This window comes from Bos mutus, chromosome 16, assembly GCF_027580195.1.
Source record: "Bos mutus isolate GX-2022 chromosome 16, NWIPB_WYAK_1.1, whole genome shotgun sequence".
Classification (NCBI taxonomy): Eukaryota; Metazoa; Chordata; class Mammalia; order Artiodactyla; family Bovidae; genus Bos; species Bos mutus.
Genome location: NC_091632.1, coordinates 25,694,449 through 25,721,459, shown reverse-complemented (window position 1 = coordinate 25,721,459; position 27,011 = coordinate 25,694,449). Strand labels below are relative to the sequence as shown.

The 27,011-nt window shown below is 41.9% G+C and overlaps 1 protein-coding gene across 2 annotated transcripts in view; it reads left to right on the top strand.

The window, feature by feature from the left end:
• Positions 1–1,487: 1,487 nt before the first annotated feature.
• The window catches only part of FAM20B (FAM20B glycosaminoglycan xylosylkinase), a 45,161-nt gene continuing 19,637 nt past the window's right edge, over positions 1,488–27,011 (top strand). Inside the window, exons 1-4 of one of the 2 annotated variants that reach the window (XM_070384871.1) lie at positions 1,488–1,642; positions 14,628–15,131; positions 20,668–20,754; positions 24,496–24,605. In XM_070384871.1, the coding sequence (XP_070240972.1) occupies positions 14,755–15,131; positions 20,668–20,754; positions 24,496–24,605 (574 nt within the window). In that variant the 5' untranslated portion in view covers positions 1,488–1,642; positions 14,628–14,754. Of the gene's footprint in view, positions 1,643–6,161; positions 6,277–14,627; positions 15,132–20,667; positions 20,755–24,495; positions 24,606–27,011 lie in introns of those variants that run through there. The other variant, XM_070384872.1, reaches the window with a different exon arrangement.

The following is a 27,011-nucleotide window of genomic DNA, read 5'->3' as shown; positions in this document are numbered from 1 at the left end:
AGTTATGACCAACCTAGACAGCATATTAAAAAGCAGAGACGTTACTTTGCCAACAAAAGTCTGTCTAGTCAAAGCTATGGTTTTTCCAGTAGTCATGTATGGATGTGAGAGTTGGACTATAAAGAAAGCTGAGTGCCAAAAATTGATGCTTTTTAACTGTGGTGTTGGAGAAGACTCTTGAGAGTCCCTTGGACAGCAAGGAGATCCAACCAGTCCATCTTAGAGGAAATCAGTCCTGAATATTCGTTAGAAGGACTGATGCTGAAGCTGAAACTTCAATACTTCAACCACCTGATGCAAAGAACTGACTAATTTGAAAAGACCCTGATGCTGGGAAAGATTGAAGGCAGGAGGAGAAGGGGACAACAGGATGAAATGGTTGGATGGCATCACTGACTCGATGGACATGAGTTTGAGTAAACTCTGGGACTTGGTGATGGACAGGGAAGCCTAGCGTGCTACAGTCCATGGGGTAGCAAAGAGTCGGACACGCCTGAGCAACTGAACTGAACTGAAAGCCCGAAGAGTCAGCCCCATCTCTCCCATCACACACCTTTTCACATGGATCAATATGCACTACAGTATTTCAGGGCTGGGAACACTGAAGTCCAAGGTTAGTATATGATGAATAAATGAATAGATATGTTATACAGTGGATGCACTGTATGGAGTCAGTGGAAAGGAGACAATTTAAGAAAAGGAAGAATCTTTAGTTCAGACTATTTACAAGGAGGGAGTTCCCTGACAGTCCAGTGGTTAAGACTTGGTGCTTTCAATCTCACAAGCCAGGCAGCAAGGTCAAAACATAACAAAATTATATATAGGGAGTCTACTGAGTGTCAGGCATTGGAAACCCAGGCACAACTGCCCTGCCCTCATGGGCCTTACAGTCCTTTGCAAAAGACAGACGTTCAGAAACTATTACAGCAAATTAGTCACACTTTTTGTTAAATGCTGCAAAATGTTAGCGGGGAGCTCTGGTCTGGTCCAAAGGAAGAACTCTCATGATGGGAAGGTTGACGTCTTTTTGGGCGAGAGGTTACTTTTGTACAGGCAGAAGTAGTGAAGTGGAGGCAAATTGTAAAAGAAGGAGGGAAACTGTTTCTCACAAATAGAACTTAGGGACCGCGATTTCCACTCCCGCTGCCTGGCTGCCTATCTGCTTTACGAAAACCAGGAAGGAGAAAGCGAAGGCTAGTGAGAAGTCAATTTATGTAAGCGGGGTGGGGCGGCAAGGAGAAGCAGTAGAGGCGTGAGTCGGCGTCGAGAGAGTTAAGATGGGCCGGCCCGGGACGCAAAGGGTTAAGCAGGGCGGTCCGGAGTAGGTCCAGTAGACCCGCCCACTGGGGGGCGGGACCTCGCGGAAGAAGCCCTTGGATTGGCCGCAGGGAAGGCGTTAGGCTAGGACGGTACCAACAGTCGCGAGCCGCGGAGGCGGGGGGTGGGTGTGGGACCGCCGGCTCAGCGCCGGGAGAGGTGGCCGGGGAATGGCCGGGCCGGGGGTGGGCGGGAGCCGCAGTAGCGGCGGCTGGGGCGGTGAGTGCGGCGTGGGGCTGCCCCTCCCCGGAGGCGGCGGGGGCGGCCGTGGCCGCGCCGCACCGCACCGCGCGGGCGGCCATGGAGCGAGCCTAGGGCCCTGCAGGTGAGCGGCGTGGGGGCGGGGGAGGGCGCGCGACCCCCGCCCCTGGCGAGGCGAGGCGAGGCGGGAAAGTGCGGGCCGGCCCGCGGGCGGGGCGCGGTGCGTGGCGCTCGCCGGGCGGGGGCCGTCTGAGGGCGGGGCGCCTCCCTGAGGGGCTGGGCACCGGTGCCCTGAGCGGTCCCCGAGCGGCGGCTGCCTTAGAGACCGGCCCGGGCCGGGCGCTCCGCCTCGTTGGCCCTGAGCGGGCTCCCGCCGGTCGTAAAAGCGGCTGAAGGGACGCGGCCGAGGCCGCCGCCTCCTCGGCCCGCCTGAGGCGCGGGCCTTACCTGAGGGCGCCTCGGGCAGCCGGGGGTCTGTCGAGTTGACCCACCCTTGCGCCCGGACGCCGTCCCCAGAGCCGACTGGCCCCGGTGCCGCCCTCGTGTCCCGCCGAGCGCCCGTTGCGGCGGCCGGGGGTGGGGGGATCGCGCGCCCGCGGGCCCACCTCGTGGCCAGGAGGCGCGAGTGACCTCCAGGCCCGAGCGGCAGGCAGGGTAACCGTGCCTAGGGATCCGCGGTCCCCTCGGGGTCGTGCACCCCGCGTTCGCAGGAGGGCACAACTTAAGGAAATGATACGGTTGTGCGAAGTGGGTTGCGCTTGAGATTTCATTTCCGGGTGCTGTAGCCCCCGCAATTAAAAGAGAACCGAAACGTTGCCATTGATCAGCGTGAGCAGTTGTCAAGTTGCGTCCTTGATTGTTGGATCTGATAAGAGTTTCACTCTAATCAGGCTTCTGTTACCTGCATGTCTCCCGGATAGGACGAGAAACGGTAGAGGATGTTGGAGGGAAAGTGGAGGGGACAAGACTTTATTGGTCATTAAGGATTTATTAGCCCTTGAAACGGCCATATCGTCGGTTGGAGGAGTGAGGATTTATAATTCTGGGAAATGAGAAATGCTTGATACAGCGACTTGAGTCTGGGGCCAAGTATCAGTATCATCCCCACCCAGCCAAGGTTTGATTTCTCACCTTGAAAAGAAGGAATAGAAATGAAGGATCTTTTAGCTTTCAAATGGCAGGACTTTATGTAAAACTGTAACTATGATTACTGTTTACTAACAATTGCTATCCTCCTTGTGTTGTAAATTAATGCGTAAATTTCATTGGGGTTATTTTAAATTGGGCTGGAGACCTCAGTGTAGTACAGTCCTTGAATTTATGCAGGACTCATGAGCCAAGCCTTAAAGCATTTCTGCATATATTGTTATTTATCATCAAAACATACCCTTGAGAATCTGAGATACAGATGTTAAAAGATGCTAAATTATTTGCCTAGCCTTCAGTTCAGTTCAGTCGCTCAGTCGTCTCCGACCCTTTGCGACCCCATGAATTGCAGCGCTCCAGGCCTCCCTGTCCATCACCAACTCCCGGAGTTCACTCAAACTCACGTCCATCGAGTCGGTGATGCCATCCAGCCATCTCATCCTCTGTGTGAGCCAGTCTAAGGTCGATTTATGTTAAATTAATAACTTTTGAAGTTTGTGAAGATGATGGACTTTGGCCCCTAGAATCATTCAGTGCAGTCAGTCAACTGGAGGTCCTTCCACCTTTGAAAGTGCTTGTCAAAAGAGAATTAAGAGGCACAGACAAGTAATTCAGTTTCTGCCTCACATTAAAGTGCAATGATAGAAATGAATGGCGGTAAAAGATGATCAGGAAATCTTGGAGCTTACAGCTTTTCTTCAGTTTGACTGGTAAAAATGTGACATTGGTTTGTCCTGTTTCTCTGGAACTAGTTAGGAAAATAGCCATAATTTAGTTAAAGAATGAAAATTGGAAAACATGCCCAGGTACTTTGAAATAGGGAACAAACAGATCACTGTTTCTATCATGTACTCCTTAATGTCACAGAGTTACTTTATGCTGAGTTGATAATTTCTTGACTTTTAGTCCATTCTCTTGATTTCTATTTGTAGACTCCAGTTCTTTCACACAGTGTTAAAGCTTCTGCTTTTTATCTTTTCCGAATTTTGAATTTCTAAATGAAATTTTCTGTTTCTTCTACTTGCAGGGCTGTCTTCAGCTTCCTTCACTTTGTGTGACCATCATTTTAATGGCATAAACCCTGAAGCCAGATGCTTCAACTCTTGAATTGATAACTTAAAAATAGCAGCCACAGTGGTTGTCTCTTGGTGATTGCTACAATCTCTTTATAGAATTAAGAGGCTGCTCTTTGTATTCTCTGGCCACAGTTGGAAACAGTAAAAAGGAGACTGTCTTTTGAAGCTGATGTCAGGCCACTTTGGGACTAAGTGCCAGGTAGTCTGGGGCTGAGAAGCATGGTTACAGTGTGTTTAGTTGCTAAGTCATGTCTGACTCTTCCCCCAGCTCCTTGGACTGTAGCTTGCCAGGCTCCTTTGTCCACGGGATTTTCCAGGCAAAAGTACTGTTGAGTGAGTTGCTGTTTCCTTCTCCAGGGAATCTTCCAGACCCAGGGATTGAACCTTTGTCTTCTGCTTTGGTGGGTGGATTCTTTACCACTGATCCATCTGGGTGGAAGCACAGTTATAATGAGGAACTACAGTTTAGTGTTGTAGTGATAATGACTAATGTGTTTTGTTTTTTGTACCTAACAGTGTATAGTGCATAGTAGGTATGGAGTAAATATTTGGTGGTTGAATGAATGAATGGAAAACAGTATGAGGGAGGAGGACACATCCTTGTGCGGATATTAAATTGTTTAGTTCCTCTTTACAAGGGAAAAAAAAAAAAGTCAAGAAAATTGTTAGATTCATGTTGAAAGTAGTTCAGTTGAGATGGGTATCTGTAAAGGGTGTTATTTGCTGGAGCTGCCCTGAGATCTGATTATGTGATTGGGTGGTGTTCTCGCCACCAGCAGCCTGGGTACAGCTTCGTAGACTTGATCCTGCAGCCTGCTCTGACTCAGCTCACTAGCAGTTGGTCTGGTAGACACTATTTTTGCACTAGTGAAAGAACTCGAGCTCTTGGTGCTGACCATGCCAGTATCACTGACCCTGACTGTCCATCTTCTGGTCCTTCGTACTGGGGATGGGAGAGGGGATTTATCCTTCCCTGAAGTGCTTGTCATCCCACACCTGTGAATCTCTCCCTCTTTTCCTTCCTTAAACTGCCTCTGTAACCCTCAAGGACTGAGGAATTCATTGGCACAGACCTCGGATACTAAACAGAAGACCTTACTTTGCAACTGAAACCAGCTTTTGACCAACTTGTAATGTCAACTTGACTTGCTAGAGCCATCTAGGAGAGAATGTAATACAAAGCTCTCACTTGTGATTTTGTTCATATCCAGAATCAGGAGAGGGAAGGCCCAGCTCTGGACATGGTCAGTCTAGGGGGTGTATCTGTCATACTAGTATGAGATATGAAATGAAGGCTGATGCAGAAAAGAGACACCGAGCTTTGGTGTGTGTGTTTGGGAGTCTACTTTCTGGCAAGGTGACTACCCTGTGGAGGGGATGGTGTTAATTTGGGTACATTTTGAAAGGAGGTCAAGGAATATGAAATTATGAATGCGGAACAGATCCAAGTACAGGGTGAGGCAGTGAAGTCTATCATTTCATCATTGTTTGCTCTTAAATGCTGACTTTCTGCTTTATGTATCAATACCAGCGTGGGAATATGATATTACCAGCATGTGAATAGGATATTGTGTGCAAAAATCCTTTTTTGGCTATACTTTTTGTGCAGAATTTTTTACAATGTATTTTATGTTTCCTTTGCTTTTTAAACAATGTAGTTTGGCCTTTGTTGATTTGAGATTATGGTTACAGACAGTAATCCTGCAGGGCTTGCAGGTGATTGACATATGTAGGTTGTTGGCCCCTTCCGCTGTTTGAATTCTTTAATTTGCTTTCAGTAGTCAGTCTGTCTCTTCTTTCAGAGGTGAAAAAGCTATGCTTTTGCTGCTGTTAGTGTCCCTGCTGCCCTTTTTAAAATTTTTTGCAGCTTCTAATCTGTGGAGGAGCAACCCAGATAACTCTGCTTCCTGAAATTGAATGTAAAACAGCTAAATAAGCTTAGTGAGGGTCTGCCTGGCTTTTCTTTATTAGTGGATGAACTTTGTGACCATTATTTTGGCTGCCCAAAGACCTTTTGTTCTCTTGTTTCTTATCGTTGCTTTAGATAGTGAATTTGCACTCTATACAGGTGCGTTTATGTCCCTGTAGTTCTTTCTGTATAAAAAAGAAAGTGATATGGAAGTATCAGTGTTGGTTCTCATTTCAGAAAATATTGCCAGTAACACTTGAAAGCTTGGTTCCAGCCCTGTCGTGTATCGTTCTTGGACAATGTCTTGGACCATCTCCAATCTTCCTCTTAGCATTTCCAAATCATCTTTACTCCTAGTCCCAACCAACACCAGACACCAGCTTGGCAATATCAATGGCCGTGAAAGGTGGAAGCAAGGTATATAGAAGGCAGCAATTTAAAATTGAGTGTATAAAATTGGTATTAATATTTGATATTTCAACATTTTTACTGTATATTTGAATTCATTACAGGACTTAGTTTCCCTATATTGATTAAAAAAAGAGGTCACCTTTAAACCAAAGAGCTGAAGAAATGCTTAAAACCATAAAGGTGTTTGCCTTCCTCACTCTTCACTCCTTTTATTCAGTAAGTGTTTATCTCATGTGTCCTGAACTGTACTAGCTTACTTCTAACTACAAAGAAAGTAAAATATCCCCTGTCCTTGAGGAACTCACAGTAGGGTAGAGGAGACAGGCTGCCAAAAAATATATGTGTGTATGTATGTGTGCACGTGTATTTATATTCATATATAGCAAGGGATCGTGCCAGGAGCCATTCAGCCATAATTCAGCACAGACCTGCTTGGGATTCCTATTTCTAAAGTGATCTGTAGCCTGTCAGCTTGACTGACCCTAGAACATAAGGTTAAAAGTGTGAGGTGTTTCTGTTGAATAAAGTTTACATACTTTTTCATATGTTCAATTTTTTACTGTTGAATGAAGTTTACATACCTTTTCAAGAATAGTAAAGATGAAAACATGAAATTTGAAGTAAATTTTTTTATTATTTGAAATTCTGTATTTCTACAGTATATAGTAATCACATTCTATATAGCCTTAAATGATTGTTAGATCTGATAATTGAGCAGTGAAATACCTAGAACTTAGAAAAGTTCATTATACTTGGCTCATTTGAAACAATGCAAATTCTTAGGCATTTCCACAGAATTTCTAGATCAGTGAACACTGCCTGTGTTGGTTTTTTAGAGCAAATCTCACTAGCAGTATGAGCTGAAATTTTTTTCTTCTCACTTTTCAAGAAAAATGATTAGAGGATTCCCCTGAATCAAGATTTAAATGGGACAGGTTGCAGGAATTGAATTTTTTTCAATGAGGGAGGAAACACTCTGTTGCCTGTTTTCATTTTTACTCTCACATGCAGGAAGAAAGGCTGCCTTCATTAATATCTGGTGATCATTTTCTTCCTTCACAGGGAACTCTTAGAGGTTTTCACATAGCACAAGTTTATATATGTGAATAAATATTTAAGTGGAAGTGAAAACAGTGAGGAATATATAACACTTGAACCAACTTGGACTGTGTAGAAGTTCGATTTTCTCTACCCATAACTTAAGTTACTCCAGGGCTCATCTTAAAAGCTTTATTGTTCAGCCTCTTAGTCCTGTCCGACTCTTTGTAACTCCATGAACTGCAGCACGCCAGGCTTCCCAGTCTATCACCAACTCCCAGAACTTGCTCAAACTCATGTCCATTGAGTTGGTGATGCTGTCTAACCATCTCAACCTCTTCCACCCTCTTCTCTTGCCCTCAGTCTTTCCCAGCCTCAGGTCTTTTCCAGTGAGTCAGCTCTTCTCATCAGGTGGTCAAAGTATTGGAGCTTCAGCATCAGTCCTTCCAATGAATGTTCAGGGGTGATTTTCTTTAGGATTGACTGGTTTGATCTCCTTGCTGTCCAGAGGACTCTCAAGAGTCTTTTCCAGCACCACAGTTCGAAAGCATCAATTCTTCACTGCTCAGCCTTCTTTATGGTCCAACTCTCACAGCCATGCTGCTGCTGCTGCTGCTGCTGCTAAGTCGCTTCAGTCGTGTCCGACTCTGTGCGACCCCATAGATGGCAGCCCACCAGGCTCCGCTGTCCCTGGGATTCTCCAGGCAAGAACACTGGAGTGGGTTGCCATTTCCTTCTCCAATGCATGAAAGTGAAAAGTGAAAGTGAAGTTGCTCAGTCGTATCTGACTCTTCGTGACCCCATGGACTGCAGCCTACCAGGCTTCTCCGTCCATGGGATTTTCCAGGCAAGAGTACTGGAGTGGGGTGCCATTGCCTTCTCCACTCACAGCCATACATGACTAGAAAAACCGTAGCTTTGACTGTACGGACCTTTGTCAGCAAAGTGATATCTCTACTTTTTAATGTGCTGTCTAGGTTTGTCGTAGCTTTCCTTCCAAGGAGCAGGTGTCTTTTAATTTCATGGCTGCTCTAGGACATGCAAAGCTGTCACCTTTAAAACACAGATTTAATCTTCCAAACTGAAGAACATTGTGAAGGGCATTCTATTCAGCCATTTCCGTGAAATAGAAAAAGTTCATGCTTCCCATCTGTTTCACTTATGTTGAATGTGGTAGAATTGAACTTTGTAGACAAGAGAAAAACATTGGCCTCAGGCTGGCCAGATTAGTGACGTAACCTCCTAGTCCTCTGCTTCACCTGGCATCCACTCTGACGATACCTACTTGCTTACAGTCTTACCTACTCCTCAAATTTAGGGAAGTCTTTGGTTCAGAAATACAAGGTTACTAGAACTGTTGGTAATGCAGCATATGTATTCAGCCCCAACTGTGTAAACCCAGGAGACGGCATTACCAATGAGCGTTGTTTTCTTTGCATTCTTTCTTCTCAGGAAGTCATCTTTGGGTTTTTGGTGTGGTAATAATGACCAACAAGCAACTACTGTGGGTTGTCCAAGCACTCGTTTTAGCACAACACACCTGGTAGTACCGTTCATTTTTAACAATTCTGTCAGTCAGGTAATAGTGTTTGTATTTCATTTTTCATTTAAGGAAATGGAGGCCCAGGGAGGTTAGCAGAAAGAAGGTGAATTAAGAACCTATTTAAGTGAAAAGGAAAACTATATGTAGATACTGATTAATGATATTATTTGTTGCTAGGTTTTGTTTTAATTGAAGACTCCCAATTGAAGATGAAAAAGAATAATACTTTGCTGCTGTAGGCGGTGGTGGCAGCACAGGAGTGGGCTGGTTTTCTGAGGATATAGAGATTTATTTAAGTAGTGAACACTTGATACCACTTAGTATTAGAGGGTTTGACTTCTTAAGCTAGAGGCTCATGATGCTAAGCATAAAGATTTCTGAATGCCCTTTATTTTACTTATAAGAATTGTCACTAACCATCAGGAGAGACTGCATTTATTTCTAGGAGGCAGCTAATAATAATGTAGCAAAGTGCTCTAAGGTCACTACCAATTGAAAAAAAACAAAAGGGCAGTGTATCAGACTCGCCCCAAGGTGAAAATATGCGTTTTTATTTTATTTTGGTACCAAAGGGTTATAATTTTTGCTATTACTTATGCTCTGACCGAAATTTAAAGGTTAGAATTTATAACCTGGGTGTGTATAGTTCTGTGAGTGTGTGGGGTTAGCCTTAATTGCTCTAAAGTTTATAAATGGACTTTAGTAAATGATCCATTTGAGATGCTATTTTTTTCTTTTTGTTACCTTTAAGAGAGTTTATTAATCCAATTTTTATTTGTACTTAAATGGTTAATTAATATATCCCAGATGGTTGATATGGACAGAGTAGACATGAAAATGTTAGGTTTACAAATTACGCTCAAAATTAGTGGCTTAAGACTAAATGATTTATTTCTCATATTAGGCAGATCAGCTGGGCCCAGCTGATTGATTCTTCTGCACACATGATATTGGCTGGAGTCACATGGGTGGCTGTATTTAGGTGAGACCTCAGCTGGAACTGGAATGCCCTAAATGGCTTCACTTATGTATCTGGCTCTCAGCTGGGGTGGCCAGAAGAACTAGGGGCTGACCAGGCCTCTCATTCAGTAGTCTAGCCTGACCGCTTTACATAGTAGCTTGGTCCCAAATGGAAGCTGCTAGGTCTCTTAAGACACCTAGCACTTGGCGACTTCCACAGCATTCTGTGATCAAAGCAAGTTACAAAGCCAAAACATATTCTAGGGAAGGAGAAATAGATTCCACTTCTTGATGGGAAGAATTGTTGGTTTCTGTCTTTGTAGACAGTCACCCAAAAACTCATAATTAAACTCAGGTCTTACCTGTTGATGCTTACCAAACCTTCAGAGGTTTGCTGAAACCAGCAATGACCAAAGAAGTTTATGAAATTGTCCTTGAGATTTCCACTCAGGATGAAGGGCAAGGAGATTGTGTGAATAAATATGATAATATGCTAGTTATATAATAAATCCTACCCCCTTCAGCATCTTCTTTGTTAATCACCCTCTGTGAAATGTTCATATTGAATGTTTTCCTTCTGGTACCTGACACTCACAAAATGTCTTGCACTCCCTTCATGTGATAAGAACTTATTTGACCATTGAATTGAAAACACAAAAAACAAGGATTACTGAAGCCTTTGTTTTTAGTTGCTTTGAACAGAAGTTGGGATTTCTTCTCTGTGACCTCAGGTGAAGTAGTGTGAGGTCTCCTGATTAAAGGGAGATTCAAGGTGGCACAGCTGCTAATGAGGTTTGGAACCTTGCTGGTGGCTTGTGGGAGCCCCTGGTAAGGAAGTAAGTGTTGGAGCCAGGTGTTTTACATACATTGAATTTTATCACACACTGGCTTACAGAACTTTGCACCAGTGTGTATTTCTGTATATGCTCCTCCAGACATCAGTCAGATTCTTGAACAGAGGGATCTAGTCTTTATATTTATACTGTGACTTCACTTTTTTCTGTAAAACCTCTATTTCCTCTCCCAAAACAATTTACAGTGTAGTCACAAGTTTATTCTTACAAAACACTTACTGTATATGTAGGAGTGTGTGTGTGTGTATGTGTGTAAGAGAGAAGAATGACATATCAGCTTCCATATCAAGCCTCATTTCACTGATAGAGCTGAAAGTGAAACCAGGGTTCAGTGTGAAGATTCCTTATAAATGTCTCTCTTCCACAACTCCAGTCTGGGAATTTATGCCAGCTTTTAGTGTGAAGACCACCATTAGCCCTGCCTTTTTTATATTGAACATTTTTTGTGTTATATTATTACCTTGAGTCTATTTGTTCTTTGAGGTAGGCTCTGTTCTGCATAACAGAAACATTAAAATAAATGACCATAATATAACTGGACAGTGTTACACTGTTGGAGGCATTTATATGAGGCAGTGCAGGCATGAAATAGAGCAGACAGACTCCTGAGAATGCAAGAGAAGTTTTCATGAATAATGTGGAATATACCCAGTGATGTTGTTTTCATTTCCTTAATATCTGAAATGGGGGATCCTCTTAGAAACCCGGTTTGCAGATGATATAGTATGCTGCTGTTTTAAAGAAGATAATACAGTATGGAAGCTCTGTCTTGGATACTCTCCCCTCTCAAGGATATAGGAGAGGAAGGGATCACTGTAAAGAGTAAAGGAGTCTACATCATTGGAGGAAGGAATCATTCTATATTGTGTATCTAATACATTTTCCTGGAAAGGAGTCTTGCAGACTCACAGGCTTTTTGTATAAATTCCACTAAAAACTCTATATTGTCAATTTCTTGAATATCTTTGTGCTTGCCCTGTAGGCTGAAGGAGTAGCAGCTTTCCAACTAAAAGAAAACCTCTTTCTGAGCTGTCAATATTTACTCAGAAAAAGACTATCCTCCAAAACTACCAACTAAATTGAATAGTGTCAGTAGAGAAGTATATTGCCTAAAAATGGGTAGTTGATTAAAGATAGCCAAGTTCACGTGCCAGGTGATACACGCTCATTTGATACCAAATACAGTACCGAAGGAAATCAACAGCAGAGTCTCGAGATACTTGCAAAGCCTCATTTGCAGTGGTTTGTTCGGTTTAAGGGAAAAAAGGCATCTGCCCTTACTATGCTACGTACTGTAGGGAGTGCAAAAGTAGCTAAGATCAGTAAGGAGTCAGAATTCTGAGAGGGGAATTAAGAACAATCTACAAGAAGACACTGGATATGGCAGAATGTAGTTAAGTACTGGCCCAAAGGCAAGAGAGGTTACTGTGGTAAGGAGGGACCCGAAGTGGCTTTGAAGATGGCCCTTGAAAGCTAGATTAGGCTTTAAAGAGGAGAAGATGGGAAGAAAAGAGCTAAGAGAAATTTGGAGAGCGCTCCAGTGAGCAATGACACGTAGGGGACCGTGTTCACACTGTTTTGGCGGAAGCTGACGAGGAGGGAAGAGAGTGAGAGTGGTGCCTAGCAACATAGATTGGCCGATGCCATCATTGCTTTGCTAAGGGATTTATGGAACTCACAAATGATGTGTGATTAGAAAAATGATTTTGCTGCATTATTCTGGATTGGAAGACCTGCAGGTCCAACAGGCTGTTCTTTCAGGGATTCAATAAAAGGTGCCCTCACTAAATGCAGTCAGTGGCTCTGGACATGCCAGGCAGTTGTTGAGAGCAGGGCCAAATTGCAGTCTTACTTGTTCTACCAGGATGTGGTGACTAATCACAAACGCAAAAACTTGTTCAGCCCCTTCAAACCTACCCTCACAGCTAAACTGCAGAGGTAAATAGTGAGGTGAGGTAACAGTTGAACCCTTCAGTCACTTAATAGGAATTTCTTAGTTGAGTAGATGAAATATTTGCAGCCCTGAACTGATAAGTGCGTTCTTCTGTGGCCCATCAAAAGGTAATGAGATTTCAGAACTTAAAAGCACACAGGCTCAGTTTGTTTTGTCTGAATTTTGGAGCTACTCTAACTTCTCATTGCATTGGTGATTTAAAAAAAAACAAAACCCCTCACTCTCCCCAACCTTTGTGCTAAACGTTTAGATATGATATGTGTATATAACATGAGGGAGGAATTTCTTCATTCTAAATGAAATGAGCAGCATCATTAGAATCTCGGGTTAACCGGACTTTAGTCCTGAGGAGGGTTTTGTAGGACATGAAAGGCTGTTCAGCTGAGCCCCTATGCCAGAATAGCATCTCAGCTGGAGGTTGTTGCAGCTGGAGGGGCTAAGGAAAAGATTGCCGACACAGTGAGATTTCCACATTACATTTTACCACTGCAGCCAGAGATCTGTACTGTTGAACAGATAACTGAAGAATTTGTGTGGTTTGGGTCATGTTAGGACTAGCAAAAATCTCTGAAATCTGTTCTACTAGCATTGCTGTTACCAATAATCATAGGGAACTATTTTACTGAGTTTTACACCAAATTTGATACCATCACAATTACATTTTGGATACACTTGAATTGCCTGTGTTTCAGCTAATAGTGTTATGTACTCCCTGGGAGATGATGATGCAACGGAACAGGTGGCTGGAGATAATTAGAATTTGAATTTGACTCTCACTTTGCCATCTTCCTGAAAATGAAACGGGAGTGGTTAATCACCAAGAATAAACTGCATGTCAGCAAGCTCTCAGCAAGGCGCTGCCCTTAGAACACACTGCTGCTCTAGTAGACTATCTGGGGATGTGTTTCCAGCGGTTAATAGGGGAGCAGTCTCCGGTTTGGCTGGGAGTGGCTCAGCCTGACTTGTTTGCCCCATCTTTTGTATTGGTTTTATTTCTTCAATTAATAGTTTGAGTTGTTAAATGAATTGGAGAGTGAAGCAACACCCTGTTATCTTCTTGTCATCTTTGGCTTAGCCCAGCGCAGTGCTGCCTGTAGGCATACAGCAGAGCAAGCTTGTGCATGTTTTTAAAGGGCCCTCTGGAGTGGAAAGCAGCCTGTCAGCATGCAAATGAGATTGAATTTTATGTTCTTGACACCTTGGCAAAAAAATCTTGTATTTGGAATCTTTCAGCTTGAGAACTGGCCAGTGTGGTGGGCCCCCACAGGAAGCACTTCTTTAGGTCTGTAGCATAAGTATCTTTGTTACGTGCCTGACCAGTCCAGATTTAGTCATGTTGCTATAGTACCAGGTTTCATTAATTTTCTGGTCATGTTCTCCTAATAGCCAGATGGTATAGGGATATGTTTTTCCTTTGCTTAATTTATCCAGATTTGATTATCCATATTTTATAGGATTTTTAATTTTGAAAAATAATTAGAAGACTGATAAGTAGAGATTCATGTCTGGGTGTTGTATTTCAGTATGTGAGCAGCAGATATGACATGTTTAGGCTTGCTGGGTATTTGAATTCAGAGAGGGAGTTATTACTCTCCTCTGTACCCTCTTTGGTGGAGAAGGAAATGGAAACCCACTCCAGTATTCTTGCCTGGAAAATCCCAGAGACAGAGGAGCCTGGTGGGCTGCTGTCTATGGGGTCACACAGAGTCGGACACGACTGAAGCGACTTAGCAGCAGCAGTAACAGTACCCTCTTTTTGGCATTTTTTAAGAGTTCTTGTCTTATAATATGTCGTAATACTTGTACTTGGAGACAATAACTGGAAAGTTACCAAATACTCGTGGTTTTGGATAATCAAAAGTCATTTATGGGTTTTGAAAGGTAAAATGAAAGTTAAGGAGTTATGCATATCTTAGTGTTTAACTTTTTTGTGCTTTTTCTCATTGTTTTGGTTTCTAAGAATTGGTGGCCATCCAAATGGCTCCGGAATGGCTCTGTACCCTATTAAAACAGGAGTATTTGCTTTTAAATTTTCAGTGTACCTGGTTCTTAACTGTTACATCCTTCCTTGGACCAGTTCATTCTAAATTATTGGGTCTTCTCAGACATAGGATTAGTCCAGCTAAAAGAGTGAGCAATCTATTTGAGGCTTGTGAAAGATTCAGGAGTGGAAGGACAGAATTTCTGAATGAACTGTGCTTTATACTTGGGCTTGCAGGAATTGTGGGAGGCACCTCAGTGAAGAGATGGACCAGTGTGTATAATCATGGAGTCTCCTTGCTGACCATCACCACCTGCTCTCCTTGATAAGTGAGAGTAGTCGGGGAGAAGGAAAAGAGGTCAACATGAAGCTAAAGCAGCGAGTCGTGCTGTTAGCAATTCTCCTTGTCATCTTTATCTTCACCAAAGTTTTCCTGATTGACAACTTAGATACATCAGCTGCCAACCGGGAGGACCAGAGGGCATTTCACCGAATGATGGCAGGCTTGCGGGTGGAGCTGGTGCCCAAGCTGGACCACACCTTGCAGTCTCCCTGGGAGATTGCAGCCCAGTGGGTGGTTCCCCGGGAAGTGTACCCTGAAGAGACACCAGAGCTGGGAGCAATCTTGCATGCCATGGCCACCAAGAAAATCATTAAAGCTGATGTGGGTTATAAAGGGACACAACTGAAAGCCTTACTGATACTTGAAGGAGGACAGAAAGTTGTCTTCAAACCTAAGCGGTAAGTCTTCATCTTGGAAGTTTTCTGTGCTGTTTGGTTCTAACCTGGAATTTGTTTGACTGCTCATCTCCTCTTCTCTTCAGTAAAATGGGAGGCAGAGACTCGAAGGTCTCTGAAGTCTTTTCTAGCCCTTAATGTTCCATGTTTCTTTGAGTAAGGGAAACTTGCAGGAATATGTTTTGGTACCAAATTAGATTGAACACTTTACAGTGAGAGCTGTCCTTGATTTCTAAATTTATCAAGTACTATGTGCCAGATGTTAGAAGTACAAAATGAATTGGTTAGGAAATAAGCAACTTATCACCATAAGTGTACAGTTAAAGACCAGATAACCACGTGTCAGAAATGCTGTGGAGTAGGAGTTACCCAGAGTTGGAGTGAGCTTTGGATGAGTAACTTAAGTCCTTTTTAGTGCTAAAGTTAAGATTCTTTCACTTGAGCTTTGGTTTTGTTTTAATTAATAGACTTTATTTTATTTTACTTTATTTTAGTAATTTTAGGTTTGCAGAAAAATCGAGGGGAAAGTATAGAGCGTTTCTATGTATGTCCTTCCTCCTCCTCCCCAGTCTCTTCTATAATTAGCGTCTTCCATCAAATTAGTACCTTTGTTACAATTGATGAGCCAATATTAATTTATTAACTAAAGTCCATAGTTAAAGTTTACTCTTTGTGCTGTATATTCTGTAAGTTTTAATAAACTTATAATGACAAGTATTCACCGTTGCACCATCATAAAGGACAGCTTCCCTGACCTCAGAGTCCCCTGTGTTCTATCTCTTCATTCTTCCCTTCCTCCCCCTGAATCCCTGGCAACCACTAATCTCTTTAGTGTCTCCATGGTTTGCCTTTTCTAGAATGTCATATAGCTGGAGTGATACCTTTTGTAACGTTTTCAGATTGGCTTCTCTCCATGTTTTTTAAGGTTCCTTTGTGTCTTTTTGTGGCTTGATGGCTCTTTTTTTTTTTCCCTGAATAATATTCCATTGTGTAGATGTACCACAGTTTGTTTATTCATTCACCTACTGAAAGCTGTCTTGGTTGCTTCCAGGTTTTGGCAGTTGTGAGTAAAGCTTCTATAAACATTCATGTGCAGATTTTTGTGTAGATAAGTTTTTAGCTCATTTGGGTAAATACCAAGGAGCATAGTTGCTGGACTATATGGTGAGAACATGTTTAATTTTGTAATAAACTACCAATCTGTCTTCCAAAGTGGTGGTTCCATTTTACATTCCCATCAGCTGTGAGTGAGAGTTCTTGTTATTCCACATCCTCGTTAACGTTTGGTGTTGTCTGTGTTTTGGATTTTGGCCATTCTAATGTGTGTGTAGTAATACCTCGTTTCTTTTGCCTGTTTTAAGCAGAGAACTGAGCCATTTTAGTTGCCTCAGTCCAAATTTGAACTGGAGAAAGAGCTAGTTCATATACTATTAGACAGTGATCTCTTTGGACTTCTCTAAGGATCTACAGAGAGAATTTGTGTGGCAGTTCTATAGTATAATTATTTTTTAAGTTTTCTGTGTGTACATGAATTTGAAATAGGTTAACATGATGGTAATCTATATTCTTTTGACAGGATTTAGTTACCAGTGCATTTTCTCAAAATTTGTAAGGTCTGAAATTATCTGTGGACTAAACACTTTTTTCATTCCTCAGTGGAGCTTTGGAGAGAATTATAACATATAACTTGGGGTCTCTTGCTGGAGTGGGAGAAGAAACATGGGGTGATGATATCCAGAAACTTACTGTGATCAGAGTAGTTGGCTCAGCTCTCTTCATGACCCAAATATCAGTAGATAATAGGCAGCCAGAGAGCTAGTATATTGGGATTCCAGAAATGGAAGGGATCTGCATTTGCCTGGAACTGGGAGGCATGGTGTGTGGAAGATGTGGAAATCAGGTAATGTGGGAAAAGCATGGTTATGTGGACCTTGAATCTAATTTCTGTTGCATGCACACTGTTTGCCAGGTGTTACACTAAGTACTTTTTGTATGTTAACGCTTTTAGCCTTCGTCACAACCGTGGACAGTTACAGTGCTTATTTCCAGAACCAGAAACTGAGACGTGGAAAGAGTAACTTGACAGGGTCAGCTTGCAGTAACTAATGGAGCTGGCATTTGGATCCGTCAGAGTGTGAGCAGCTGGTGTTCTGCCACACACATGCGAGCCTCTCACATTTGTTTGTCTTCCTGTAAGAGAGATGACATGGATCATCCATTTTCAAAAATTTGCTAGCTTCCTTTTGAAATGTGATCCTTTACCTCTTGATTTGTCGCCTGAGCCATCAGCAGCATAAGCAGACTGATGGAAAGAAAGCAAACTAAAAACAAGAATTAAGTTCGTGTAAAGAGATGAATTGCAGGCAGTTTGTGTTTAAGTAAAAGGATACCCTCTTCATACCCACTGTTATACACCGGGGAATTAAAGGTGAGATGGGGCAGCAGGAAGTGAAGGCAGATGTTACTGACGGTGTGCAACGTTAGTGTTAGTTTAGGCGCTTTGCAGATAGGTCTGCAGTGTTCAGACAAGTTGTAATATAAATGGAGGGTGGAAGACGCCAGACTGGTGAGAAGGGGAAGTGGCAGCAGATAAATGCATAGGCTAACGTTAGTCACTGATGCTTCGTCTCATATCTCTTACTACCACTGCAGTCTTCCCATTACGTTCCTCTTCCAGACCATCCTGAAAACTATTTTCATTCTTCTCCCAAATACCCATATCATCACTGTGCTCCCCAGTTTTAAAACATCCAGGGATTCCCATTACTCACCAGACAAAACCCAGCCTCTGCAACCTAATGGCCAAGCCTCTTACAGCCTGGCCCTCCTCTCTATACCCAGCTCTTTATTCTTGTCAAGGCAGCCCCTTCATCTCCCATCATCTCCCAAATAGCCCTTGTCTATGCCCGGCTCCGGGGATGTTCCTCCCCCACCCCCTGCAAGCTGTTGAGGCCCCTACAGTGGGTGGTAGCACCCTACTCACTGCACACACTGACCTGGGCTGATTATACCTGGCGCTCTCGCAGGCTGGGGAAAGTGGGTTCACATTTAAGTGCTTGTAGAAATTGCTCCAGTCCAAAAACACCCAGCAAATTGCTATTCTGACCCCAGGGGCCTCTGAGACTATTTAGTCGTAGTGTAAGTGCAAATTAATGTCCTTGGTCACATTCTGATGTCCTTCACCAGGAGGATAGGAGTGATTTATCGGCAGTTACTGTATGAATTTCGTTGTTCTGTCAGTGACTTAAGATGGATCACTCTGTTGAGAGGAGGATCTAAGTCCTTCCTGCTGAGTTGAGACGTGCACCTTTCTTTAACAGCCACTTGTGGTTCAGCATTTCTGGAGCCTGGTTGTCCATGTCCTCCTGTCAGAGATGGAAGATTTGTATAGTGCATGAAATATACAGGAATACAGTCATGCCTTTATTTGCACATTTTGCCTTACATTATTATAAAAGTAATTTTGTTTTTTAATGTAGCTGTATCTTTTCTGGAAGTACATTGATTTTCATAGACAAAAACTACAGTTATGGTGGGAAAAGAACAAGCTGGCAAGGGCCCAGAGCTTGGGAGAAGTGAAGGATCATAGGAAGTGTTGAAAGGGACCTTGGTGATCAACTAGTCTAACTACTCATTTTACTTCTGGGAAAAGTGAAATCCAGGGTTCTGACTTTCATGTTTCACAAAAACCAAACGTGAACTGAGGATTCAGCCCTTTGGACTCCAGTGCAGTTCTTTCATTTGGTTCCTCTTCCTTTCCCATTTCCTTCCCTTCCTGTTTCTCCAGCCCACTCCCAAAGTTTCTGAATTTTTCTAGGGTTTTACATTTCATTCTGTGCAGACTTTCCATGTTCTGGAAAGTTCTCTAACATTTCACTGAAAGGAGTGGACTGCATATCACCACAGTCTTCTGTGGCTCCGCTGGAGTCCTGAGAAATAAAGTATTCCAGGCCTGTCACCTGCAGCTGTAGTGGAGAGAGAAATGCTTGAATAGTGTCAGCTTTCACTGCAGTCCTATTTAAAAACTGAGACTTTTCATTTGGAGGTAGCAGGTGTAATCCTAGGCAGCCTAAATGATGCTTTGACACCAGAAACAAAAAAATACACATGAGTATATTGACCAGGCTAAGAAGAAACTGGTGTCCAGCCAGGTGTTGAGGCATGTCTGTCTCCTCACATAAATGTTTCATTGCTTTGACTTGAAAATGTGTTTTATGAACATGGTTTCACTTTATATCCTGTGGTCATTTATGTTGAAGGTCACTGCCTTGTATAGTACTGTTTCCCACTTCCCCATGGCCATTTCAGCATTGGAGACCCAAGTGACCTTAGTGGAGTGGCTCCTCTTCACATCATTCTCAACTTATTTCTGTCTTGTAAAGCCTACTAGGTCTCCTTTTGATTCAGGAAATGCAAGTGAACAGTAGAAGTCATAGATGAATTGTGTTCAGTTCTTCCCATTAGCAAGTTTAAGTTGTATCTCTTTGTATAATTAGTAGAAAGAAATATGCCAGTTTTCATTATCCTTCATTTATGTCATGCATGTGATGTAAATCATCGGAGCGGTGTTTGAGATGAAAGACATCTTTGTTGTTGTTTAGTCGCTAAATCATGGCTGACTCTTTGTAACCCCATGGACTGCAGTGCGCCAGGCTCCCCTGTTCTTCACCGTCTCCTGGAGTTTGCTCAAATTCATGTCCATTGAGTCGGTGATGCTATCCAACCATCTCATCCTCTGTCGCCCCCTTCTCCTCCTGCCCTTAATCTTTTGCAGCATCAGGGTCTTTTCCAATCAGTCAGCTCTTTGCAAAGACATCTTAGAACTTGCTTTTTGGTCCAGCCCCTAATATTATCAATAAGAAATCTAAGACCCACAGAAAAGAAGGGTTTTACTCAAGGTTATCCAGGCAGGTAATGACAGAGCTTTACCTAACTCTCACTGCAGTCCAGTATTCCTTCCACTGCATCATCATAAACTTAAAAAGAGAATAGTTATTCAGATAACTTTAAAAAATTTTTCCTTTTCCTACTTATTTAACAAAACCTGAAGCATATCAGGACCATTGTTTTCCCCAAGAAATTTAAACTTCTCTAATAAGCCTTACCATAGCCATTCTGGTAAGCAAGACCTTTTAATTACATATTTGTCTTCATTATTTCAGTTTAGTCTAATAGACAATTCAGTAGACATTTATTAAGCACCAACTATAGACTTAGCACTGTGCTGAAGATACAAAGAGTTCAGAAAAGTACCTTCTAGTTTTACTTAAGCTACGTTGAAAGTCTTCAGGAGGGGTAGAAATAACATCAGTGTTTTATTCATAGAATGGTTGCAGAGGTAGATGTATAATTCTAGTTTTCTTCTCCACTTCTTCACATCATCTACTGGTGACCCATGCTAACCCATGACTGTTCTCAGGGTTGACAGAGGTCACTAGAGTGAATCAGGCTTGCAGAGTTTCTGTTCTGCCTCTTGTACTGTCACCTCTGGTACTGATGTAATTCATGTCTACATCTGTGCTTCCCATTCGCTCTGCAGGTATAACCGGGACTATGTGGTAGAAGGGGAACCATATGCTGGTTATGATAGACACAATGCAGAGGTAGCAGCCTTTCATTTGGACAGGTATGTGCAATCACAGTGGGTTACATTCGTTTTATTTCCTTTTAAAAATATCTTGGAGAGGACTTGTGGACTCCTTTCAAAGAAGTGTAATTAAAAAAAAAAGTGTAATAACTTTGACTTGTTAACTTACTTTAGATAACTGATTGCTTCCACTAAATTTGTATGAGTGCCTCATTACTTGGGTAAATAAAATGGCTAGAAGAAAACCAAAGTTTGACTTCACATCCCTAAATTGAACTGGTCATTAATTGGGCCTGGCAGTCCTGGTTTTTGTTTTGTTTTGATTTTGTTTTTAAGTAATACTCATTTATCCTCATATGCTGGAAACATAACATGACATATATGTAAATATTATTTTCCTTCATACAAAATATGCACAGCTTCAATAACCAGGATAAATGTGAATTCTAAATGTGTAAGTTAATGAGGAAAACTTAATACTTTTTAAGCCGGTTATTAGTCAGGATTCTTGTAACTGAATTGTCTAGTGTCCCAGTTGCTCCTTTTGATCAGATCTTTAATCAGGGCATGTTGATAGACTTTAAAAGAAATTATTCACTATATTTTTTTAATGAATCTATAAGGAAACTAGAGGAAAATAAAGATGAATTTTTGTCTTTTTTCAGGATTAGGGAGGATTTTATAGGTATAAAAGCAATAATTTAAAAATCACAAAGAGGGACTTTGCTCGTGGTCCAGTGGTTGACTCTGTGCTTCCATTTCAGGAGGGCATGGGTTTGATCCCTGTTCAGGGAACTAGGATCCCGCATACTGCAGCCAATAAATAGATTAAATTTTTAAAAACTCAGTAGATTCAACTAAAAAAAAAATTTAACTCATATGTCAAAAAACGTAAAAATTTAAAAGCAAACTAACTTGGGAGGAAAATACCTGAATCCAATATATAATCTAAACATTAATAGCCTTAATATATAAGTTTATAAAATCTTATATATACTCTAAAACACTAGTAGAAATGGTTTAAGAACACAGTTGGCTGAATAGAAATTACTGATTGCTAGTAAATATGACAGAGGGAATTCATATTCACCAGTAAAAAAAAAACAAATCCAGATAATTCCTGGTTGTCCATCGGGTAGGACGCCTCTCTTGTGGAAGGGTCAGGTTTAGTCCCTGGTTGGGAAACTGAGATCCCACAAGCCACAGAGTGCGACCAAAAAAAATCCAGTGAAATAAGGGGTACTGTTTTCTCCTACTGAAAGTGACAGAGATTAGAAAAAAGATAGTACTTTATTGGCAGGAATAGATTGGCATCTATGCTGCTTGTGTCATTGTTAATTGGTTCCATCTTTAAGAACTCTGGCACCACGTATCCAGAATCTTCATGTTCATACCCTTTGAATGAATAGCTACCTTTTTATGCAAACATCTAAGACATTTCTCGGAAGATATTTCTAAAAAGTACTCTAGAGAATCAGAAATTCAAAGATACATATAGCAAGATCTTAGCTAGTAGCATTTTCAGTACTGAAAATCTGAAAGCACCCTAAACATCTAATGACAGGGAAAATTAAATGAATGTTCATTCATAACACCATGAATTTTCACTGCCCCTATTAAGACCTAGTGGGAAAGAGTTGGATAGATCCTACTCATCACTTAACTGCACATTAATCTTTGCAAAACTTTGTTTCCTTGTTTTCTTCATCCCTAATCCCTTTCCTGTTTCTCTGTTAATGGACACCAGCAGTGCCTAAAGATCTTTTTTCTATAACCATACCGATATTTCATATTATCCAACATACTAATTTCTGTTAATCTGATACATGTAAAGTGGTATCTCATTGTTCCTTTATATTCCCCCAGTTATTGGCAGAGATACCTCCTCATCTTTTCACAGCACAGCACCTATTTGTTAACTTGTAGTGAAGTAGTCTTTGTACAGAAATTACTATTTTGGATATTAATTAAATAATGTTTCAATTTATGACCTGTGCTTTGGGGTCTTATATTTAAAAGCCCTTCCCTCCCTCAAAGTCTGAAAGCTATTCTCTGACCAGCCCCCTCTCCCTTTTGTTAACTGCCCCAGCCAGGCTCAAGTGCCACTGAGTACGGCTTCCCAACACTAAATGGATGCTCTTCTTTGGTCTGACAATGGTCAGTGGGGAGAAAAGGTACTTCCCCACTTTCTTTCCCACCCCATGCTCCTTACACTTTTCTGCTCTGAGTTGCTATTTCTCCATTACATTAGGATTTAACCCCCTCCTCTGGCCTCAGAAGGTGCTCTCAATTTTTATGTTATTTTGATCGATCTGTTGATCTCCTTACTTTTGTGGCTTTTTTAAGAATGAGTTTAGGATAGAGAATCAGTCGGCAGCCCTGAACAATGGATTATTTATTGCACAGTCATTTGTAATTGTAGAAACCTTAAGGCAACTTTCTAAAAGAGTCAGAAAAGGCTCATGATGCAATGATGAGTGAAAAGCAGGAGGCAGAATTGCATATAGTATAATTTCAACTATGTATATACACACAAGAGTGAGTGTATGTCTATATATACATGTCTGAAAAATATGGTTGAATGCCAGATTGTCACTAGTTTTTTCTGGATTGTGGAATTATGGATGATTTTAATTTTCTTCCATAAATTTTCTGTGTATTCTGAATTCTGCCCCTCCAACTTTTCTTCAGGGAGTGTGTATTTTTTTAGCAAGAAAATTTCCTTTTTTAAAAAAATGATGGTGCTCCACCAAGGCTGCACTTGAGACCATTAGAAGTGTCTTAAAATGTATCTGTATTTAAGTTGTCCTATGAATTTATCCTTTTAGGTTAATTTGTGTAGTTTTCTATCAGTATTCTGTTTTATGCAAAGATTTGAAACCATGTGTGGGTTTAGGCCCAATCTTTTTTTTAATGCTTTGTTAAGTTTATTTTAAAATCTTACTATGAAAAATTTCTAACAAACATGGAACATTATAATGAACCCATAGACCCACTCCTTAGGTTTAACAGTTGCTCACATTTTGCCAGATTTGTCTTCAATAAATTACATCTCAATATTAAATTCATAAACATATGTACCTCTGAAAAATATTTACCAGTAATCAACAGTATCTTTTGGAGAAGGGCATGGCAACCCACTCTAGTATTCTTGCCTGGAGAATCCCCATGGACAGAGGAGCCTGATGGGCTACAGTCCATGGGGTCGCAAAGAGTCGGACACGACTGAGCGACTGACACACACAATGGTACCTTTACACACCTAATACCACGATTAGCTGTGATTTTTAAGATTTCTGTTTAGGGAATTTCCTAGTCAGGGAGCTAAGATCCTGTAAGCTGCTCAACTTGGCCAAAAAGAAAAAACCCTACTGTTTAAAATAGGATCCCCGTAGATACACAACAAGCAACAAAGATTTACCGTATAGCACAGGGAACTATAGTCAATATCTTGTAATAACCTATAATGGAAAATAATATGAAAACTAATATATGCGTACTCTGGTTTAGTTGCTAAGTAATGTCCGACTCTTGCAACCCTGTGGACTGTAGCCTGCCAGGCTCCTCTGTCATGGGATTTCCCAGGCAAGAATTCTAGAGTGGGTTGCCATTTCCATCTCAAATATATGCATATATGTATAACTAAATCACCTTGCTGTGCATCTGGAACTTTATAAATCAAATATACTTCAATAAAATATATATATTAAAATTTTTTAATAAATAAAAATAAAATATATCCCCAAAGATTTTTCTCTTCTGTTCAACCTTCCAAACCAGGATTCTAGGTTTCCGCCGAGCTCCCTTGGTGGTTGGCAGATTTGTTAATCTGCGGACAGAGATCAAGCCTGTTGCCACGGAGCAGCTCTTGAGCACCTTCCTAACCGTAGGTAAGAAGGTTATAGAGGACATTTAGATAAGGCGTTAGTTAATAAATGGGGCATCATAGAGCAAGCTTGTTCATGACTTTTAGGAATTGAAGAACTCAAGGGAATGCAAAAGCAAATCAGGCAACTTGTTCTCAGGTTACTGGGGGAAATAGATCTAAAGGTAGATGGCAGGAAATTGAAAGTTTTCCCTAATGTGCACTTTGTGTATGAAGTTGGAAGTGAGATCATTTATGCTAGTGTGGTTAGGGAATAATTTTATTTCCTTCTGCTTTATCTTAAATCTCAAACTCAAATTTTGGCCTAAATCAATTATTGTCTGTATATCATTGCCTTGATGGTTTCTTTCATGCCCCTGTATTTTCCTGGAAACTGTGTCCTGCTTCCTGAAAATTGAGCAGACCTTAAGGCGGCTCTGTAAGAGGGTCAGAAATTCCCTTGTAGGTTGTACTTGGGCCTGGAAGATCACCACTGCTGCCCCCTACTCTGTGAAGGTCAGCCTGTAACTCACTGTGTGTGGCACTGACTGCCACCCTCTGGCCTCTGTTCTCCACTGTCATGCTCTGAGTTGAGGGGTCTGCATAGAACTCTCACTCCTGTTCTCCTTGCAGACACAGTGCAAATAGGAGGAATTCAAAGGTGCTGTGGCCTCCTGTCTGAGCCTCCTCATGGTGACATTTTCAATAACACAGTGCTCTGCATTGACACGACTGTTGAAATAGACATTTCAAGATGAACTTCACCTTGCTTTGCTAGAGTGAATGTATTTACATTTATAATGAGATGAAACTGAATATTTAAAGCACTTGTGACAGATTCATCATTCAGAATTTACACTTGCAGGCTATGGCTCTGCTCTTCTTACAAATAACCAGAAGCATACAGTGTCACTGATTTGTTTCGTATATTTTCTAATCACTTTTGCTTGCCCGATTTTATGCTCAGGCAAACATGCATTCCTGATGGATGAGAGGAGGTCAAGAATAGGCCCGCTATCTAGAGACTAATGGAGGTTAACTCTCATATACCGACTGCGCAAGGTGTGGGGAGAAGGGAGAGGCCTGACAAAGGAGTGCAGAGGAGGTTATTCACACTCCGTCTGAGTGTTGAAAAATCTGTGCATGCTACCAGGCAGTGGAGAGGGATGGGCACTGGGCAGAATAGCAAGAAGTAAATAGAGACAAGCGCACACAGACCTGAAGTACACAGAACCGTATGTTTAGGGAAGAGCTTCTGGATACACCCTGCAGCACAGGGCAGCGTCTTAGTGTGGCTGCTGTAACAAGGTGTCATGGACTGTGTGGCTTAAAGAATAGGCATTTATTGTTTTCACGGTTCTGGATGTTGGAAGTCCAAGACCAGGGTGCCCGTAAGGTTGGGGTCTGGTGAGAGCCCTCTTTGTGATTCACAGGCAGCAATCTTCTTTTTGTATCCTTACATGACAAAGATAGAATGAAAGAGAAATAAGCTCTCTCATGTCTCTTCTTCTTGAATATTAAAGGCACTAATCCCATCATGATGCCCCCTCCCAAAAATTCCAGCTCCCAGTACCACCGTACTGGGGCTTCATTATGTGAATTCTAGGATGGACATTAGCTTTCACTCCATAGCAGGCCATTCGAGGGATTCGCTGGAGACACGTTTTTAAATAATAATGACCTTGCTGCTGCTGCTAAGTCGCTTCAGTTGTGTGCAACTCTGTGCGACCCCATAGACGGCAGCCCACCAGGCTTCCCCGTCCCTGGGATTCTCAGGCAAGAACACTGGAGTGGGTTGCCATTTCCTTCTCCAGTGCATGAAAGTGAAGAGTGAAAGTGCAGTCACTCAGTCATGTCCGACTCTAGCGACCCCATGGACTGCAGCCTACCAGGCTCCTCCGTCCATGGGATTTTCTAGGCAAGAGTACTGGAGTGGGGCGCCTTTGCCTTCTCCAAATAATGACCTTTGCACAGTATAACTAAATTTGGGTCACCTTTGCAGCTTGACAGAGCACTTTCACACAGTTACCTTATTTTAATCCTCTTGACAAAGAGTGCAATGAATAGGGGAGATTTATCCACATTTCAGACATGAAAAAGAAGTCTAAAGAAATTAAAAGACTTTCTCCAAGTCACGGATCTACTAACTGTTAGCCAGGATTCAGACCCAGATTTTAAGACTCTAAAATATTTGATCTGCTTATATTTTTATATTCATTAATTTATTCATTGAACAAAATTTGGTTTCACTTCTGTGTGGCAGACTCCAAACCAGGTGTTGAATATACAAAAATGAATCACACCTTCCTGCGCTCAGGAGCTTTGTCTAAAGGAGGAGGAGCCAGACATTTACAGAGAGCCTGTGGGACTGTGGAAGGGCAGAGGAGAGGGTCTAGAAGTCAGGGACGGTGACAGTTTTAACCAGGTTAAT